The 20,473-nt window shown below is 47.8% G+C and overlaps 1 protein-coding gene across 4 annotated transcripts in view; it reads right to left on the bottom strand.

Moving 5' to 3' along the window:
• The window catches only part of LOC111154218 (ATPase phospholipid transporting 9B (putative)), a 227,591-nt gene that overhangs the window by 106,040 nt on the left and 101,078 nt on the right, over positions 1–20,473 (bottom strand). For all 4 annotated transcript variants that reach the window (XM_022513694.1, XM_022513693.1, XM_022513696.1 and 1 more), the window contains 2 exons: positions 13,402–13,477; positions 7,584–7,660 (listed from right to left, as the gene is read on the bottom strand). In XM_022513694.1, the coding sequence (XP_022369402.1) occupies positions 7,584–7,660; positions 13,402–13,477 (153 nt within the window). The remainder of the gene's footprint in view (positions 1–7,583; positions 7,661–13,401; positions 13,478–20,473) is intronic.

A 20,473-nucleotide genomic window follows, 5' to 3' on the forward strand; every position in this document is an offset into this window, starting at 1 on the left:
GCCAGAGGCCTGACACTGCCACGGTGGCCAGCATGGGGCTGGCTCTCCACACCCCAGCCACGGCCCCTAGGAGAGCACCGCACCTGCCTGCCAAGTGCCGGCTAGTTGATGTCCCTCCACCCCGCCCCAATCTTGGACCAGCTTCTTCTCTAAGGAGGAAGAGACACGGGGGAAGGCGGGAGTGACCACCCTGCACAGCAGACCTTCCCAAGACACAGTAAGGAGACCAGTGACCTTCCCTTCTAGCTGCCCCGGCTTGCAATTTTCTCCCAGGAAAGTCTGCTTCTGAACCCATACCCATACACACAACCTGTTTCTGATCCACGATGGCCACGGGAGGCCCCTGTATGCACAGCCCCAGCACGGGTCTGTACCACTCAGACCCACCACCACCCTCCTGGGAAGATACCAACTCTGGGAATCTCAAAGGAACAGAAAGATCTCACTATCCCCTTCTCCTGTCTCCACTCACACCATCATCACCCACACTCCACCTTCCTCCAATTCCTGGCCAAGTTTTAAAACTGGTCTTTCTCCTTACTCTCGATCCTACTAGATATTCCAGACCCTGTCTCTCATCTGTCCAAAATGGCTTCCACCAAAAAAGGCTTCGGGATAATCTGGTGATGGGAAGTACTCAGCTCTGTGGGCTCACACTAAGTCAGATGCAGACATCATGGTCAGCAAGGCATCACACTTCCACAAATTTCTAACAGTTCTCATGGCCTCAGAGTAAGGAAACAAGGATTTCAAAAAAAAGACAATTATGAAAACATTTATTTGCTTCTTGAATAAATTATACTTTTCATTTTTAGAAGATTTATTTACTGATTTAGAGAGAAAGGGCACGAGGGAGGGAGTCGGGGGAGGGGAGAGAGAATCCCAAGCAGATTCCCCGCTGACTCGGGGCTCGATCCCAGGATCCTGAGATCACAAGCTGAGCCGAAATCGAGAGTCAGACACTGAACCAGCTGAGCCATCCAGGGGCCCCTGCACTTGTCTGTTAAGACTGTGATTATAAAGAACTTAAGGGGGCCACAAGCTCACCACTTAAGCAACAAGTAATTCACAAGGCCGCCTCACCAGAACTTTATGTAGCACTAAGTGCTTTAGCGATACAAAGTAATTATTTTAAAAAATAAATATCCTCATGCCCCTGCTTAGAACACCTGCTTTATAATCAAATTCATATTTAAAAGGAACTTAGGGACTAAATCCAGGTTTTCCGGTGTAGCTATCCGCTGCACACTCTGATAGAGCATTACGTCCCAGATGTTATCGTTAGGGCTGCTTTCTAACCATTTAGCATTTTGCCTCTTTATTGCTTTCCTGAAATCATAAGTCTATTTACATTCACACTGCTGATGAAGACACAACTTTCAATTGTGAACAGCTGTAATACGGAAGTGCACGCTCACAGCAGTGCAGCAAAGGTGGGCGTGTGCTTGCCCTAACCCCGAGAGCTGCCCTGGGTCCCGCCAGCACGCCGCCCAACTACGCTCTTGGGCGCTTGTTCCTCTCGTTGAGCTTTTCCTGATGAGGCTTTCAAACACTGCGATTTGTCACTATTACTAACAGTCATCCCAACCCGGCACTCCCGCAGCCTCACTGCCTATGGAGATGGACCACGCTGCTGAATCCCACAGCAAAGGCACTTGCACGGGGTACACAGTCACATTTCTAAACACATATTTAAACCCAGAGATATCTTATTTCTCAAGAAGACAACTATTAGAAAAATTAAGGGGTGCTACGATTGCACGCAACCACAAGAAAAAAGAGAACTAAGTTATTCTTTGGTAACATCTTAATAAAAGTCAACACAACTTTTTAAAATATTAATAATTTGTCCTTTTTAAAATAAGAAAGCTGTTCTCCAGCACAGCCTTGATATTTCACCCTGCAAAATACAGCACAGCTGATTCTATTTTGTTCTGTTATCTGAAAATGCCTTTACGACAATTCAGAGAACAAGAAGTAGCTCTAATTCACATAATGGCACATATCACCTGTCAGTGAGACGTTTGAAAGCATCTTTTTATTAGAAACACAAATCAATATGCCCAAGGGATTACAATAACCGCTTGAAGCCGTCTGTATTACCATTTCATCCTTGATGCTCTTGCTCTGAGCAACTTATTATTATGAATGGCATGAAAATGGCAGCCTGTCACAATTGATTTTTCTCAACCTCCTGTAAGAATTTTTCCCTCTTAAATGTAATCAAGTATCATCTTATTAAATATATCTCAAGCTAGGTTTTATAAAACAGCCCATTACTCAAGCTGTATTCCTTATAATTTAAACTTTCACCAAATATTATTATAAAAGTAACTGCTTAGTAATAAGAACTTTCGGTTTGTTCGAAGTTTTAAGATAGAAATTTCAGACCGGGTGGACCCCGTGTCCCTGCCTCGTGCCTGTAGGGACGCTGGAGGCGCACATTCTCGTCCTGAAAAAGAGCCTCAGGAAATGGCCTGCGTCTCAGGACTCTCCTCCACTGAACAACATCATAGAATTCGGTACTGACCCCCAGGACAGGATAAAGCGTGCTACGTCTTAGAGAGTGTCCTGATAAACCCTTGTCAATAAGCTTAAAGCTGTACGTTCTGATTCTATAAAATCATCACCTCAGATTCCAAGGCCCACTCTGGAAGCGCGAGTTCACGCAGGGGCATCGCTGGCCGGTCAGCGACCCTGGCCCCAGCGGAGTCCAGCTGCCTACGAAGGCTCTTCCGTCTCAGACCGTCATGGCCACGACGGAGGCGGAGGCTCTCGGTTATCAGTATGTGTCCCAACCCTCTGTTTCCGACTCAGGAGGTGGAGGAGAGACACCCGGGGGCAGCCCCTGCGCAGGCGGTGGTGACGCTGATGTCGCCAGCCCCAGGCCACTCAGCGGGGCCACAAGACGGGGCCGTGTGGACAGAGAGCGTTGCAGAGGGAGACAGGCGGCAACGGCAGCAGCTACAGAGACTGCCTCCATCTATTTAAAATGCGCGCTGGCGACAAGTGGGGGCGTCTGTCGCCGCAGGAGAATATGAGACGCGCCATCATATTTCCGCCTCACTTTTCTGTGTAACGTTTACTTTCTGACAAGCAGCAACAGAAGAACAAAGCAGACCAACTGAAGACAAAAGGAGAAATGCCCAAATGAAGGCTTGGGAAGCGAGATGGGCCGAACGACAAGTTTAAAAACAGGTTTCTCGAAGCAACCAGCGACTGCTTAAATGGCGCACATCCCCTTACTCAGCCCCAGGAGGGTATCTGAAGGGTACAGGTGCTGGTGAACACCTCTGGCCTCCAGGGGAAGTCACACTCACATCCCCCAACCCGCAGGGACGGCTGGTGTTTTCCCAGGGGGGAGACAGGGGCCCCACAGGCAGGCTGTGACGTCTAGCAGTGCCACCTGTGAGCACCTGCAGGCGGCTGTGGCTGTGGCCCACCTGCCCCACCACCAGTCACTCTGGCGCAACCACTTCTCTGTCCACGTCTCTGCTTCTGCTCTGGGGCTCCCGAACATCGGCCCGAGAGAGCCCCACGCCCCTGATGGGCTCTGCTACGAAAGGGAGAATCCAGCAGCAGTGGGGGCCTTCACACAGCTCGACACAGCTCGAGAACAGGAGGTGAACTCTTGGGCCAACCCTCTCCAGCTCCTGCCGGCCGCACTGTGCATCCCTGTCCCGGAGTGACAGTCATCATTCGCTTCTCCACCGCCGCTCAGCGCTGCTCCTCCAGGAGTGTTTGCGTCCCGGAAGCGCACAGACGTGGCACAAATGAGCACGACCTTCTCCCCACGCTCCAGGGAAGGCGGGCCATGGACGCGCTACGAAGCGAGAGACACTGGCTGGCGGACTGAGGACGGTCCACATGTGTCCAGGGCCACGGGGCCGTGCGCTACTGCACACGGCAGCTCTTCCACGCTGACAACGGAATCTTCTCTCCAGGGATCCAAAGTGGCCGCGGGACGCCCCTAAGACTCATCCTTCCACAGACGACAGCTTCTCCTTTATAAATTATGGAAAGCATGAAATTTTACCATTTTCTCATCAGAAACAAACAAAACCAGTTAGACCCTCTGCCTGCATCCCCGCGGCCGACCTGGTACGCTGGGCTCCCTCCCGAGTCTTGGCCGCACGGGCCTTCCCCTCACCCCCGGTATCCCCAACTGCTTCTGCATCTGGTCCCCCACAACAATTACAGACAATGATTCCTGTCGCTAAATCCACTCGTCTCTCTCCATTTTTCTCCCCACCGACCTCTGCAGCGCCGGTGCACTGCAGGCCTCCCCCCGGGCTACGACCGTCCTTCCTGCCTCCTCCTCCTCCGCTTCAGCCCCGTGCCCACACTGGGGAGGGCTCTAGTCCGCTCCTGTTTTGTTTTGGCTCTTACGGTACATAAAAGGCCTGGGAACTCTCATCGATGACCACGACGGGGTACCCATGGCCCTAAGTCATTGAATATTCCCCTTTCCCACCTTCCGCACTGGGGCTCAGCCTGCCCCTTTCTGACTCCTTCACCTTCCATGAGGCTATTCCTTGCTCTGGCCAAGGAAGGGTGGCCTGAGCCATTCGGTATGTAACCCTCCCGCCTGCGTCTTCGTACCCAGCGGTCCTGGAGGCACGTGTCCAGCAGGGCTCCCTGAGGGACAGTGATGCGCAGCGCGCCCGCCCACACATCAGACACACACTGAGGAGAAAAGCAGTCTCTGTTGTAGTAAAGCCACTGCAGTTTTTAGGGCAATTTGTACCACAGCATGACTTAGAGAGGACTCGTTCACAAATACAGATTTCCAGCCCCAATTCCTTTGCTGTCGTGAACTCCACAGCGACATGTCTCCCCATCGCCGAGTCCGTCGCTGCCCTCCACACACCACGGAACGGAGTCTGAGGAATGGTGAGCTTCTCTAAAGAAGGCAAACTCAGGGAAATTATCTGCTTTCCCTCTGAAATGCCTCCTTTTTGTGTCCAGGGGCCTTCTCTGAAGTCCAAAGGTTCGCTGGTTTAGTCACCTACTGAAGGACACCGAGATGTCGTCTTCATGTAATGTCTGACAGCAAGTAACGTTTTCTGTCCTCCTTTCCCTCTTTCGGGATTCAAACACCACATAATCTTCTCATTCAACATACACAGTACTTCCCCTAGATATATTACACCTGTGACTTTTTGGCCACTGTAGCTTATAATGTTTCCCGAATTTTTTTCTTATGAATCTGACACTTGACACTTGGGAAGATTTAATAAGGTATGCAGATTTAGAGATTTCATTCTTCTCCTGGAAGCACTCCTGAATTTACAGAAGTGGCTCTCCCTGACCCACAGCGCTTCCACAGAGAAAGCAGCCCCCCCGCGATAAGCACAGACCCCTGCGCCACAACGTCCCCGGCTCCAGAACCAGATGCCGCCGTTCCCTCCGAGCGCAGTGGTGCAGATTCACGAAGTCACAGACCAAGTACTTCACGCAGCAACTGCCACGCGTCAGGCTCTGCCTGGGCCTCAGCTGTCTCTGTCACAAGGAGTCCCACCTGGCAGGGAGGTCTGACGGCAGCACCAGGAAGGCGCCAGCCAGCGGAAGAGCATGTTTGTGCCACCCGTGAGGCTGAGAAGCGGCAGAGAGAGGCTCTGAATCCAGCTCTGCAAAAAGTCAAAGATACCCTTCCTATTAAGGTATGCTATGTTAACACCAAGGACATTGCCAAGCTTGGTTTTTTTTTTTTTTTTTTTTTTTTTTTTTACAGGAGGGAGGGAGGACTGCTGACTGGGGCACAAGCACATCCAGGCCACCTGGCGGGGCAGCGGGAGCGGGGTGCCTGCACAGCTAGGTATACGCTGAGTGTTTTCAGGGCACTCACTCTCAAGGCACACTTCACGGTACAGGAAGACAGTAATGCTGGGTAAGAGGTGCTGAGCGGTAAGACGCAGAAGCAAGCCATTTGCCCAGTATCACAGAGCTGGCCGGCAGCACTGCCCGGACTCTGGCCGCGCAGCAAAGCCCCAGGCCGAAGTTCTTCACCACCGGTACACACTGCAGAAAGGTCGCCCAACCGTGTCCACCCCCAAGGGGAAGAGCATGGCAGCCAAAACCAAAAGCGTGTGCACAACGGGGATGTGCGACACAGACGATGGGAGGGGGCAGAAAGGAAGCTGTCCTGAAGCGTGAGGCAGGAGGACACAGGAGCTGTGTTACATGACAGGGTAACTTTTGAGATTTTAAAATTTAATATTTAAATTTACCCTCACAGTCATCCTAAAAGCAAAATGACTAGGAATGATTAAGAAACAAAGCGTACCTACAACCTGTACATGCATCAGTAGAACATTCTAGTTCTGCTTCGTAAAGAAAACAATCGCTGTACTTTACAGAACACATACCAACAGATATGCATGTAACTGTCAATAATTTGTTTAATAATTCATTTTTAAATACATCTAACTCTACTGGAAAGTAATAACCTGCGGTACATTCGGTCTCCCCGGATGAGCCCGAGGTTGTAGTACACATCGACGCGCACCGTTTTCCCTGTTATCACAGCAGAACTTATACTGACGAAACGGTCTTTCACTTGAGTAAACGTGTCACACACAGACATCTGGAGTCCAACGAACGCCTCTTCGTCAGCCCCGCTGGGAGGAGCCGCGCCCTGGCGGGGGTAAGGACGCCCTCCAGACACGACACGCCCCAGAGCACCTCTGTAAGGGCCACTTTCCCGACGCCAGGAGGGCTAACTGGTTTTTGAAACAGTATTTAGCTGGAAAAAATAGAATGCATTTTGTCTTTAAAAATATCTTTTCAAAGATTTACTTCATTTCCTCTGCTCAGCAATAAAACTTCCTACAAAAGGTATTAGTTACTCACAAAGCAAGTCCTGAATGCGTGGCAGTGCTTCTTCTGTGCTACTTAGATGCAGCTCAGGTACATTTCAAATAAAGAGTAAAATGCACAGTTAAAAAGACTTCTCATAAAGTGGACATGAGCACTCTCTGTGACTTGACCGCACAAAATGTGTTAACCAAGTAACAGCAACGGAGAATTCAAACTGACTATGTAACTTGTGTACACTTGCTGCCTGTGCAAACGACGGTTTCAGGAGTGTAACAGAAATATGATTAATTTAGGGATTTAATCAAGCAGTCTTTAAAACTAAAATCTGTTTTCAACATGCTTATGAAATGAAAATAACTTAAATGAAATAAGTTCAACAATGTCACACCATCAAATACTATTAAATATTAATATAGATTCTTTTTTTTTTAAATAAGCCGTCAACATAAAAAAAGAGTACAAATTATAAAATAAGTAAACCGAAAAGAAGAGACCACAACTAAGTATCGAATTATGGGCAAATGGTATATCCAACAAAGAAAACTTAAGAGATATAGAAACTTTGATTGACCAAGAAAAGATACTTCTGGAAGTTCTTCAGTATGAGCATGCTGTCACATTAAATACAGAGAATTCAGACCCGAGGCCACCAGCACTTTTCAAAGTCTGGTTTAGGTCACGAACAGGCTCTTCAGAACCGCACGTACTTTCTTACTGGAAGGGAAAATCGGTCATTAAAGCAGCTGCCCCTTCATCTAGCCTACCTTATTTTTTGGATTGGATGTGTTCATTACACTCCGAGTCTCTTTTCCAGTATAAATGACAACACCTATTACAGTACCTGCGAAAACACGAGAGCGGTGCTTACAGAGATGCCTCAAAGGGTGAGCAGAGAGAACACTCCCTCATCAAAGTCTTGAGGGAGAATATTATTCACTACTCACTTTTACATAAATTTATCTCACAGCACATTTAGTTTAGCTTGTTCAAGAAAGTCTAATCCCAACTTTCAAAATAAACTCCCAGGAACTCAAATGATTTCTTAAGCCGTACAAATTTCCCTACGTACAACGTCAGGAAATGGACTAACAATCTTCTCGCCGTCAGGAGAAAGGCTGACACCGCTCGCTGGTCCTCGTGGGCAGCCCCGCAGGTAAGTGCAGGGACGCTGCGTCCTCAAGTCCTCGGACACATGCCGGGGCCTTCAGAGCAGCCCTACCCCTGCGGAGCCACCGTCCCCAAGCGACACAGTCGAGCACTGCTGGGTCTGCGAGCCTCTGTGGACATTTCAGCTCGTATACAATTAAAACAATGAGGGACAGTTACATCACTAATATCTGATGCTGAATTTAGATGTAACTAGCCTTTTTAACTCATGTCTCCTAAAGTCTGGTTTTGTAAGTGTGTGCGCGTCTCGGACTTCAGGTAAAAGATGAAAACAGCCGGAACAGCCCTTGGGTCACAAAGGCTCAGAGGCTCTCACCTCTGTGATGTCAAATTAGAAACCACAGAAGTCTGTTCTAAACTGTAGCTATGCATAGTCTAGACTCCTAGTTTCCATAAATTCTGATGAGAAACGATCAAAGATGATCACATCCATGCACTCCTGAAGACCAACAGCGCTGCAGAATTCACTGTTAACGGTTCGACAAAAACTCTGATGTCACATTAGTGCAATGTGTGCAATTCAGTGCGTCGTAAGTCAGGACCACGGAATAAAGGTAATCCTAGCAATGGATCTGGATTTGTATGAACAGAGAGCTGCAAATTACACGCATTAGATAATGAACAGTTTCACCCATGGAATGTTCAGGAAGACAGGGAGGTGCTAGAGGGCTGCTCAGCAGTCACCCCGCAGAGGTGACACATGTTTCTTTCAAAATAAGCATCTCCTTTCTTCTCCCCTTGTTAATCGTGTGCGGCTGGCAGAGCTGTGCGGTTGAACTTCCTGAGCCTCTTGGAAGCAGAGCAGCCCCTCCAGCCCGGAAGGCGGCCCAAACTGTGCGGACGCTACCTTTCTAGATCACTGTCCAAACAAACCCGCAGACGATGGGTCCGCCCCGGATGACAGGAAAGCACGCACTCTGCAGTGACCTCAGCCTACAGAGGACGCCCACGACAAACACGGCAGCAGTTCTCGAGCCGCTGGAGCAATACCGTAGCTCCGACTGCGTCAGGGTTTTCTTCCTACTCTGCCGACTACACTTCAACAGGATATACGAGTGTCTCATGTTAAGTAAGCTCACTAATATTAAAGAAGTACAAAACAAGATAAACTACAAAATCACTTTTAATAGGAGCAGAGCAAAGAGTCTCAGAAAAGACTTAAAACGTGATCAGGGGGCGCCTGGGTGGCTCAGTGGGTTAAGCCTCTGCCTTCGGCTCAGGTCATGATCCCAGGGTCCTGGGATCGAGCCCCGCATCGGGCTCTCTGCTCAGTGGGGAGCCTGCTTCCTCCTCTATCTCTGCCTGCCTCTCTGCCTACTTGTGATCTCTGTCTGTCAAATAAATAAATAAAATATTTAAAAAAATAAATAAATAAAACGTGATCAGGCTGGAAAACACTGTCCTGAAACCCAGACAAACGACGAGCAGTGCTGATTCTGGGTTGGCGTTACAGTCGCAAGTACCCAAAGCGCGATCTGCGACTGGACCGGAGCAGCGCACTCGCGCTCAGACGCGTGCGACCGTCGGGCCGCGCGGAGCACAGCGCGGAGCACAGCGCGGGCAGAGCAGCGGACGGAGCGCGCCCGGAGCTTCCCGCGCCGCCCGCCGGCGTCTCGCAAGGCGCCATCTGTGTTATGGGATCACCCGAGCCGCACCACAAAGGGCGCTCGGAGCACTCAGAACTGAGCGTTTCTCTCGGAGTCGGCCCGTTTCCTGAGTCCCAGGCCGGCCGGTGCGCAGCGCCTGCCTGGCCCTCCGACCGTTCGGACTCAGGGGCGCATCCGGGCGGCAAGGCTGAGCGCTCCGCCCGGAAGGCAGAGAGACGGCCGAGGGCTCCCCCGCTCACGTCCAAAAGAAGACCTGGGAGCGAACGGCAGCGCGTTCCTCCGAGAGTCGGACAGAGATAACACGTCGGAGACGGACCGACGGCCTAAGAGCTCGCAACCAACCAAGGGATTTCCTGTCGCACGGGCACCGGCCGGCTCCTGGGCACAAAGCGCCCTCCTCGGCCCGGCCCGACAAAGCCCAGGCTCGGCTGGAACACGAGCGCACGACGGCCCCACAAACGCGGCGGCTCGCCTCAGCAGAGCGACCCAGAGAGACTGCACGGGGGACACAGACTGCCACTGCGCCCTGCACCAGGCCTGGGCGCCGCCCCCCGCGCCCTGCACCCTCCTCCCGCAGGGCTGCCTGCCCCTGCGCCTCCCGCTGCGCCTGCGCCAACTGCCGCCGCCCCCGCCCACCGCCAGCGCCGCGCGGCCGAGCTCTCAAGGTCGGGCCCCTCGCGGGCTGCAGTGGGACACGGGCTCTCCCGCCTTCCCGCTGCCCGTCCAGCCCCGCTGCGCAGCAGGAGCCTCACAAACCATCCCACTACAGCAAAAGGCGTGACTTCAAAGTTTCTACGCTGTCACGAGGACTGGTCTCGTGAAATACCGTGCCGCACCTCACCGAAGGAGATGAAACACAAAAACCCAAAAGCATATGTATAGCCCAATTTTTTCAACATTAAATTATTTCATCAAACTGCTTTGTGAAAGTGTCCAAGTGTTTACTCTCATCTTCTTTATTTATCACAAGCAGTACCCGTCCTGGACCCCTGTCTACACATAGGCCCTCACTCTAGAGGGGTCAGCCTGGACCCCCGTGAGCACACACGCCCAGCAGCCTTGCTTTGGGGGATCCACCACGTCCGCACACGCGCCCCCACTCTAGAGGGGGTCTCTGCCGTGGGCACACGCGCCCAGCAGCCCTGCTCGAGAAGGAACATCTCTGCTTCCTGGCTCTTGGTAGTTGAAGATCAGAACACTCTTGTCATGGACTCTGCTCTTGGAAGAATGGCGCTCACAGACCAACACGGGGAGGAAGATGGAGGCACCACAAGCAGCTGTGTCTGTCCCTCTTCAGGGACCCTTGGTCCTTGGTCCTCTGTAGTGCTAACATGAGCCCTCGTTCCCACACACTCAGAACCCCAGGACAAGGGAGGAAGGCCCAAGTTCACTTTACCTAGGAGGCAACCTGAATTCAGTGGACACCTATCATTTAAAAAATAAGATTTTAAAAAATTCTGGTCTTTCTTTCTCAACTTACAATCAAGTATAAAGAAGATATGAGACCTTAAGTAACTCCTAGAAACCCAAGGTCTTTCAAACATTGCTTGAGCACAGCGGTTTGATAATATGCAGAATCTATTAAGGTTTTTAAATTATTAAGGTTTTTAAATAAAAGGTAGGTATGTATTAAAATATTTAAAATTAATGAAAACAGCTTGCATTTTTAAAATGTCCAAACACAAATTAAAATTAGAAGTGTCTTATTTAAATTTTTTTGAACGGATGGTTTTGGAGCAGTAGAAATCCGTTCTTGGAACACAGGCCCAGTGGGCTAACTGAATTCTACGCACGAGGGAGTCAGAAACAGTTGTCAGCGTGGCGAGCCTATGTGACACCTAGATTCGTGTCTGCTCTGCCCACGTATGCAACCAGGAGCTACCACGCGTCCAGGTCACCCGGAGAGTGGAGGACAGGACAGGAGTGGTGTGTTCGGGGAGTTATCAAGGGCATCACGGAAGCCTTCCACTCAGGGGCTTCTGTCTCTGCGAGGAGAGAGGCCACAGATCGATAGCACTGGGGATCAGTAGCAACATTTAATACACAGGGAGCAAAAAGATCACAAATAAAACATTTTTGAAAAAGCTTCTTCATTATGATGGAAACAAAACAGAATACAGCCGTAGACATGGAAAATGTGAAGTCTGTGACCAAGCATCAGCGTATTTACAGAATGTTTTAAATATTTTCCTATAAATGATGAAATACTAAAGGCTGAAGGGTGACAGCCTTTGAGGACAGCCCTCTGGATGAAATCCTGATCCTGCGACAGCCTGGCTGTGTGGCCCTGTGAACAGGGGGCCGGCACAGGGAGGATACCGGCGACAGCACCACACGGGCCTGTGACCCAGAACAGCAGCAAGGAGGAAGCACCAGACGAGACTGGGACTTCTCCTGGCAGCAGTGCCCTGTCCACAGTGACCCCTCAGGCACAGCGAGTGTCTCTTTCCTGGGGTCTACACAGCCCAAGACCTGGCCTGCTCCCTCCGACTCTCTCCTTGGTGTGTTCTCCTTACTTCTCTTTCTCTTTAGTTTGAGAAATTTTAAAAACCATCAGTACAAAAATCACAAAATGCCTCAATTTCTATTAGAATTGTCCTTTTTGCCATCAAGCTTTTTCTTAAACATAGAAAACATTAGTATAAAACTACGTTCCCTCGCATCCTCTAGTCCCTAAAAGGTACACACGCGGACCCCCACAGGGTAGTGCACACGCTACTGTGCACACAGGCCCCATGGCCCCCGCGTGCCCAGCACTGCTCTGCCCTTCCCTTCCGGGGCCCGAGGCCCCGGCACCAGCGTCCCCCGCCCACAGCGGCAAGGCCCTCAACACAGCTGCTGGTGAGCTCCCAAATCCAGCCTGGCCCTGCACCCCCCGGAGCCCCTGCTTGGTCCTCCCGTGAGCTCGGGCCGGGTAAGGATTTTGGCTTCTTTGCTCTGGGGGCACCTGTACTTCCCCGTGGCACTTGGCAGAGGGTAAAGCACTGGCCTCGCCTCAATAAGCTGTCCTTCCCCCGAGCGCCCAGGCCTGGGCATTCAGCGGCACCTGGCCTGCGGAGGGATCAGAAGAGCCGCCGAACTCCGAGACAGAAGGCTGCGGGTGCTGGGCCACAGATTGAGAAGACAGGCAGCCCTACCCTGAACGTCCCCCAGCCTTCCAACCCTCACCAGCATCCCCCAGGCTCCCGGCTGCTAAGTTTCTCCCCTGGTTACCAGTACTAAGTCAACCAGTCTCTGCGAAGCTGAGCATCATTTAGATTTCAATACCTCCCAGAGAATCTACTTCCCAAAATGTGTCTTTAGGTCACCACCCCCACCCCGTTCAGACAGTAGAAATACTGCAACATCCCCCAGTGTCACTCGGAAGAAAATTAAGAAGCTTTACTCTGGTCTCCAAAGGCCCAACATGAAATACCTCCCAAAGCCCCCATCTCGTTGGGTACTTTTCTCCCCGACAGACAAACCCAGCTCAGTGACCTCTTCAGAACTCTCCTGGGTGACTGAGGAGTGGGAAGATCCCCCAAGGACCACCACTTCCCTCCCCAATTGCGCTGTGCCACCTCCGAGTGAGGGACACTGAGAAGTCTGCCGAGAATCAGAACCAGCAGAAGCCCCCAAGCTGCTCTGCGTCTCGCTCCTTGCCACCATAGCCCACAGCCCACAGCCCGAGCTTGCCTAGGACTCAGCCCTCAGGGTAAGGGCCCTGGTAACGCAGGGCAGGATTTTCAGACACCATGTGCACAGGCACTCCACTACACAGAGCACCTAGATGTGAGAGCTGGTGCTAGTGAGAGAACGTGTCTCGTACCTGATGCGACAATGGTGCTTGCCCACAGTGTGTTTTCTATGCTGAGACTCTCATGGACGGGTGGGTCGCAGTCTTCCTGTTCGCAGAGAGAGAAGGGGAAAAATAGCAAGTTAGCAACCTTTTTCACTTCAGGTACGTGCAGTGATAGAAACAAGTGTACGAGCTGGATTCAGCGAGTGAGCAGGGAAGCCGCACTGCGGAATGAAGGTGAAAAACAAGGGAATTTAGACAGAGGATGCTGGGAAGAGGGCAGAGCAGGGAGCACCAGGAATCTCTCCCCACCCGGGCAACGACCCCAGGGGCAGACTGTCTGATGGGACTCTTTGGGGACCGTGGGGTCTGCCGAAGCCTGCCACTGTCCAGGGGAAGTCGTCAGTTTGGGTCTCTCCGAGCTCTCAGCACGGTCGCAGCCACCCGGCCACGCTGCAGGCAGCTGTGCACGTGTTTCTGGAACAGCCTGCAGATGCCAGGTGGGCAAGGACCTGTCCTCCCAGTAGCAGGGTCTACGCTCTGACACTGACGGTGGCTTCCCATCACACAGGTGCCGACACCGAGCCTGGCGGCCACCGCTGCCACCCCTCCAGCTCCAGCTCTAGCGACACCAAGGGCATTGAAAGGGCAAGGGCCCCCTTGGCTCCCTTTTGGGAGCCACACATTAGGACATTCAGAAACAGCTGCTTAGGTGGGAATTAGGAAGGGACTGTGCGTGCCCACGGAAAGGCTCAGACAAGACCTGAGGAGACATTAAATGTACACCTCAGACTGATAACCCAGCACAACGACAGCCTATAATAATAAAAAAATCAACGAATCAATATAATGACTAAAACCCCAGCCAACCCTGAGGAAGAGAGAGAACTGAATTCTAGAGTTACCACGTTATTATACTAAAAGAGAAAAAAAGAAAGTGTTCAACAATAATGAGGCATTAAAAAAAACACCCAAAAAAGTGTGAAAGGAAAATTATAAATCAACAGAAACCACCCCTGAAAAAGACATGATGTCAGATACACTAGACAAAGACATTAAAAGGAAAGTATTAAGGATGTTTAAAGAAATGAAGATGTGGAGAATGTCAAGCAAAAAATATGTGAACAAAACATAAATATGAATAAGGAGATAGAAAACCTAAACAGAAACCAGAAGAAAGTCAAGAGCTGAGAATTACGATGACTGAAGTGAAAATTTCCCTGAAGAGATTCAAGGCAGATCTAACGACGCAGAAGAACCAGCAAACCTGAACACAGAACAAGGAGACGACCAAGTCTGGGAAACAGAATGGAAACAGGTGGAGGAAAATTAAAAGGGTCTGAGGGAGTGCAAGACAGTAGGGTACTAACCAATGTACGTGTTGTGGGAGTCCCGGAAAGGGAAGCCAGAGTGAAAAGGGCAGAGAGAAGATGTGAAGAAGTAATGGATGAAAACACCCCAAATCTGATGAAAGACGCGCATGTGAACAGTGAGGAAGCTCAACCAAGTCCAGGAAGATGAGCTCCGAGACCCACAGAGAGCCACGTAATACGAGTTTTAAAAGACAAAGACGAGGGCGCCTGGGTGGCTCAGTGGGTTAAGCCTCTGCCTTCGGCTCAGGTCATGATCTCAGGGTCCTGGGATTGAGCCCCACATCGGGCTCTCTGCTCAGCAGGGAGCCTGCCTCCTCCTCTCTCTGCCTGCCTCTCTGCCTACTTCTGATCTCTGTCAAAAAAACAAAAAAACATATATATATATATATATATATATATAAATATATATATATAAATATATATATAAATAAAAGACAAAAACAAGTGTAGTGGGGTGGCTCAGTCAGTTAGGTGTCTGGACTCTTGTTTCCGCTCAGGTCATGACCTCAGTGTTGTAAGACTGACCCCTGCGTTGGACTCCACACTCAGTGTGGAGTCTGCTCGATATTCTCTTATTCTCCCTCCACCCCTCCCCCTCAAGTGCTCTCTAAAATAAATAAATCTTTTAAAAAAATAAAAGACAAAACACAAAAAGAGACTCTTGAAAGCAGTAGGAAAGCAGCACACCATCCCATAGGAGGGATCCCCAATAAGGTTATATGCAAATGTTTCATTAGGAATACGGGTGGCCAGGAGGCCGTGTGCTAATATATTCAAAACACTCAAAAACAAATAAACAAACAAACAAACAAAGAAACACCCACATCAGCCAAGTAATTCTATAGCCAGCAGTATCATCCTTCCAAACTCAGGGTAAAATCAGGACATTCCCAGACAAACAAAAGCTAAGAGGGTACGTGGCCACTAGACCTTTCCTCCGAGAACTGCTACAGGGAGTCCTGCGGGTGACTCAAACCACATGGGGAGCAAAGACCTCAAGAACCGCAGTACACAGACAACTATAAAGCAAGTCTCACCGGAACAGTGGTTCGTGACTACAATTCTTGCTCTCTCCGTGAGGTAAAAGACGAATAAGAAAACCCTAGTCTTGTTGTAATTTTGGTTTGTAACTCCAAATCTTGTTTTCTACATTATTTAAGAGGCTGGTGTATTTAAAAGAATTATTCGTTTACATTTTTAGGCACAGAATGTATAAAGATGTAACTGTGTGACATCAGCAAACAAAAGGGGTGAGGACAGAGCTGTAAAGGAGCAGAGCCTTTGTATGTTACTGAACTTAAGTTGGTATCCATTCAAATAAGAGTGCTATATCTTTAGAATGTTAAATGTAAGTCCCATGGTAACCACAAAGAAAACAGCTACAGAATATAACAAAAGGAAATGAGAAATTTAAACATTTCCCTACAAAAACTAACAAAACACAACAGAAGATGCTAATGTAGGAAATGAGGGACCAAAAACAAAAAAAACAAAACAAAAACAAAAAAAACCTAAAAGGCACATAGAAAAAACTGAACAATGACAGAAGTTAAGTCCCTTCTTTTCAGTAATTACTTAAATACCAATGAATTAAACTCAACAATCAAAACACAAAGACTGACACAATGGACAAAAATACATGATCCCACTGCACACTGTCTACATGCTGAGACCCCCTGTAGACCCAAACACACAGAGAGCTTGCAAGTGAACGTGTGGGAGGAAACAGTCCATGAGAATCGTAAGCAAAAGTGAGCAGGTGTGGCTACACTAATATCAGACAAATGAAATGTTAAACCAAAAAAGGTTATAAGAGACATTATATATTAATTAAATGTTCAGTAAGGCAGGAAGACATGATTATAAACAACTGTGCATCTAATGAAAATCCATAAACATATATGAAGCAAAAACTGACAGAATTGAAGGGAGAAAGAGCTCAATAGTAATCGTTAGAGACCTTATTTTTCCCCTCAACAACTACAGCTAGAACAAGCAGACAGAAGTAAGTAAATAGAAAATCCACTCACAACTACAGCTAGAACAACCAGATGGAAGTAAGCAAATAGAAAACTAAGCAAAATATGCCAACTAGATTTAACAGATATACAGAATATTCCACCCAAAAACAGATACACATTCTTCTCAAGTGCACATGGAACATTTCCCCTGATAGACCTTATGTTACAAACTAAGCCCCAAGAGATCATCATACAAAACATCTACTCCAACCACAATGAGATAAAGTTAGAAATCATTAACAGAGAATTCACAAAATTGTGGAAATTCAACAACACTTTAAAACAACCAATGGATTATGAAGAAATCACAAAGGAAATTGAAAGATGCTTAGAGACAAATGATAATGAAAGCACAACTCACAAAAACTTGTGAGGTACAACATAAGTGGTACTAAGGGGAAATTAATAGCTATAAATGCTTAGATTAAAAAAGAGTAAGGATGGGCGTCAGAGTGGCACAGTCATTAGAAGTCTGCCTTCTGCTCAGGTCATGATCCAGGGTCCTGGGACAGAGCCCTGCATTAGGCTCCCTGCTCAGCGGGGAGCCTGCTTCTCCGTCTGCCACTCCTCCTGTTTTTGTTTCCTCTCTCACTGTGTCTCTCTCTGTCAAATAAATAAATAAAATCTTTAAAAAAAAAAAAAAAAAGAGGAAATCGATGACGTAACTTTACAACTATGGAACTAGAACAAGGAGAATAAACCAAAGCTAAAGCTAGCTGAAGGAAGGAAAAAATAAAGACCAGAGCAAAGACAAATGAAATAAAGAAACAGAAAAACAATTTTAAAAGTGAACAAAATCAAAAGTTCATTCTTCGAAAACATCAATAAAATTGGCAAACCTTAAGCTGGTTGGACTAAGGAAAAAAAAAAAGACTCAAATTACTAAATTCAGAAACCGAAGTGGGAAAATTATTACAGTTAACAGAAATAAAAAGGATTAAAAGAGAATACATTAGTACCCATGCGCAAAAAATTGGATGAATGGATGAATTTCTAGAAACACAAAACCTACTAAGACTATTCATGAAGAAACAGAAAATCTGAATAGATCTATATCTAGTTAAGAGACTGAAATCAATATAAAAAATGTGACAAGAGAAAAGCCCTGGATCCAATGACTTCACTGGTAAAATCTACCAAAAATGTAAAGAAAGACTAACATCAGTCATTCTAAAACTATTCCAAAAAATTAAAAAGAGAAGGGACATCTCCTAACTCACTCTGTAAACCCAGCACAACCCTGATACCAAAGCCAGACAAAGACATGACAAGAGAAAGAAAGATAAACATCCTTTCTGATCACTGGTGCAAAACTCTTATATACTAGCAAACCCAATTTAGCAAAATATTAAAAGGATTACACACTATGACCAAGCAGAATGCAAGGTTAGTTCAACATCTAAGCCATCAATGTCATTACATTAACAGGATGAAGAAAAAAAACCCACATGACCATCTCAACTGATGCAGAAAAAGCAAATATTTAATATGCTTTTGTGATTAAAAATCAATAAATGAAGCATTCAACGAACTAGGAGAAAAAGGGAACCACATCAGTATAATAAAAGTCAAACACGAAAAGCCACAGGGAACAGCATACCAGATGGTGAAAGACTGAAAGCATTTCATTTTGGGTCAGGACACGGTACTGGAAGTTCCAGCTAGAGCAACTATGCAAGAAAAAGAAATAAAAGCCATGTTATTGGGAAGGAATCAGTAAAATTACTTGTTTGCAGGTTATCATTTTGTATGTAGGAAACACTAAAGATTCCACAGATCTCCCACACACAGTACAACTGCTTGACCTAACGAATGAATGAAGCAAAGTGACAGGAAACACAGTCAACGCACAAAAACCAGCTGTGTTTCAGCGGCGCCCAAGCAGCGTAGTTTAGAGTCAACAGCGGAGTGTCCAGCTCTTGGTTTCAGCTCAGGTCATGACCTCAGGGTGGTGGGAACGAGCCCAGTGTCCGGCCCCGGGCTCAGTGTGGACTCTGCTTGAGACTCTCCCTCTCCCTGTGCACCCCCCACTAAAATAAACAGATAAATCTTAAAAAAAAAAAAATCAGTCGCATTTCTGTACACTACCAATGACAATCTGAAGAGGAAATTATAAGAACAATTCCACGTAGCTTCAAAAATAATAAAATATTTAAGAATTAACTTAAGACTCGTACAATAAAAAATGCAAAACTGCCGAAAGTAAAGAAGATATAAATAAATGGAAACACATCCCATGTTCATGGATTGGAAGACTTAATGTTGTTAAAATGTGAAGACTACCCAGAGTGATCTACAGATTCAATGCAATCTTTGATCAAAATCCCAATGACATCTTCTAAAGAAATAGAAAAACCCTCCTAAAATTCATATGGAATCCCCAAGGAATCCAAATAACCAAAACAACCCTGGAGGAATGAGAAGGACAAAACTGGAAGAATCGTACTTCTTCATGTTAAAACTTACTATAAATCTACAGGAATCAGAACGGTGTGGTCCTGGGATAAAGACAAAGGTAACAGACTGGCAGACTAAAACAAAGAGCCCAGAAACAAACACGTGCATTTTTATGGTGAAATAATTTTTGATGAGGTGCCAAGACCTTACAGTAGGGAGAAGAGTCTTTCAAAAACGAATGATGCTAGGAAAACTGGATATCCACATGCGAAACGATGACGTTACCCTTCCCTAATAGCACACATAAAAATAACTCAAGGGGCACCTGGGGGGCTCAGTCGGTTAAGCGACTGCCTTCGGCTCGGGTTATGATCCTGGAGTCCCGGGATGGAGTCCCGCATCTGGCTCCCTGCCCAGCAGGGAGTCTGCTTCTCCCTTTGAACATCCCCCTCCTCATGCTCACTCTCTCTTTCTCTCAAAATCAGTAAATAAAATAAATAATTCAAAATGAATCAAAGACCTAAATGTTAGACTTAAAACAACAAAACCCTTAGAAGAAAACATAGGACAAAAGCTTCATGACATCAGATCTGGCAGTGATTTCTTGGACATGTTGGATACGATTCCAAAGGCAGAGTAGCAAGAGAAAGAACAAATTGAACTTCATGACATTTTTAAATTGTGTGCATCAAAAGACACTATCCAGAGTAAAAAGACAACCCAGAGAATGGGAGAAAATGTCTGCAAATCATAGATCTGACGAGGGATTAACATTCAGAACATGAAGAGAACTCCTCAAAGTCACCACCACCACAAAACATGTTTAAAAATGGGAAAAAGACTTGAACAGACATTTCTCCAAAGACACACAAATGGCCAAAAAAGACATGAAAAGATACTCAGTATCACGCGTCATCGGGGAGCTGCAAGGTCCCACCGCGCACAGGACGGTGGCAACGGTCAGGAACACGGGACACGGGGCGTGCGGAGAAACAGGGCCCTTGCGCGTTGCTGGTGGGAACGTAAAATGGTGCAGCCGCTGTGGAAAACGGTAGGGCGGGTCCTCAAGACACTGAAAACGGAATTACAATTTGATCCATAAATTCCACTTCTGGGTACAGACCCCCAAAACGGAAAGGGGTCTCGAACAGATATCTGCACATCCGTGCTCGTAGCACAATGATTCCCGACAGCTACCGCAAGGAGGTGACCCAGCATCCACGGACGGATGACTGGAGGGCAGCGGTGGCCTACGCATCTAATGGAGTCTTAGTGACCACGACAGGTGCGGCGGCACGACGGCCCCCGAGG

The sequence above is a fragment of the Enhydra lutris genome, unplaced genomic scaffold (assembly GCF_002288905.1).
Source record: "Enhydra lutris kenyoni isolate GAN:26980312 unplaced genomic scaffold, ASM228890v2 scaffoldscaffold36, whole genome shotgun sequence".
Classification (NCBI taxonomy): Eukaryota; Metazoa; Chordata; class Mammalia; order Carnivora; family Mustelidae; genus Enhydra; species Enhydra lutris.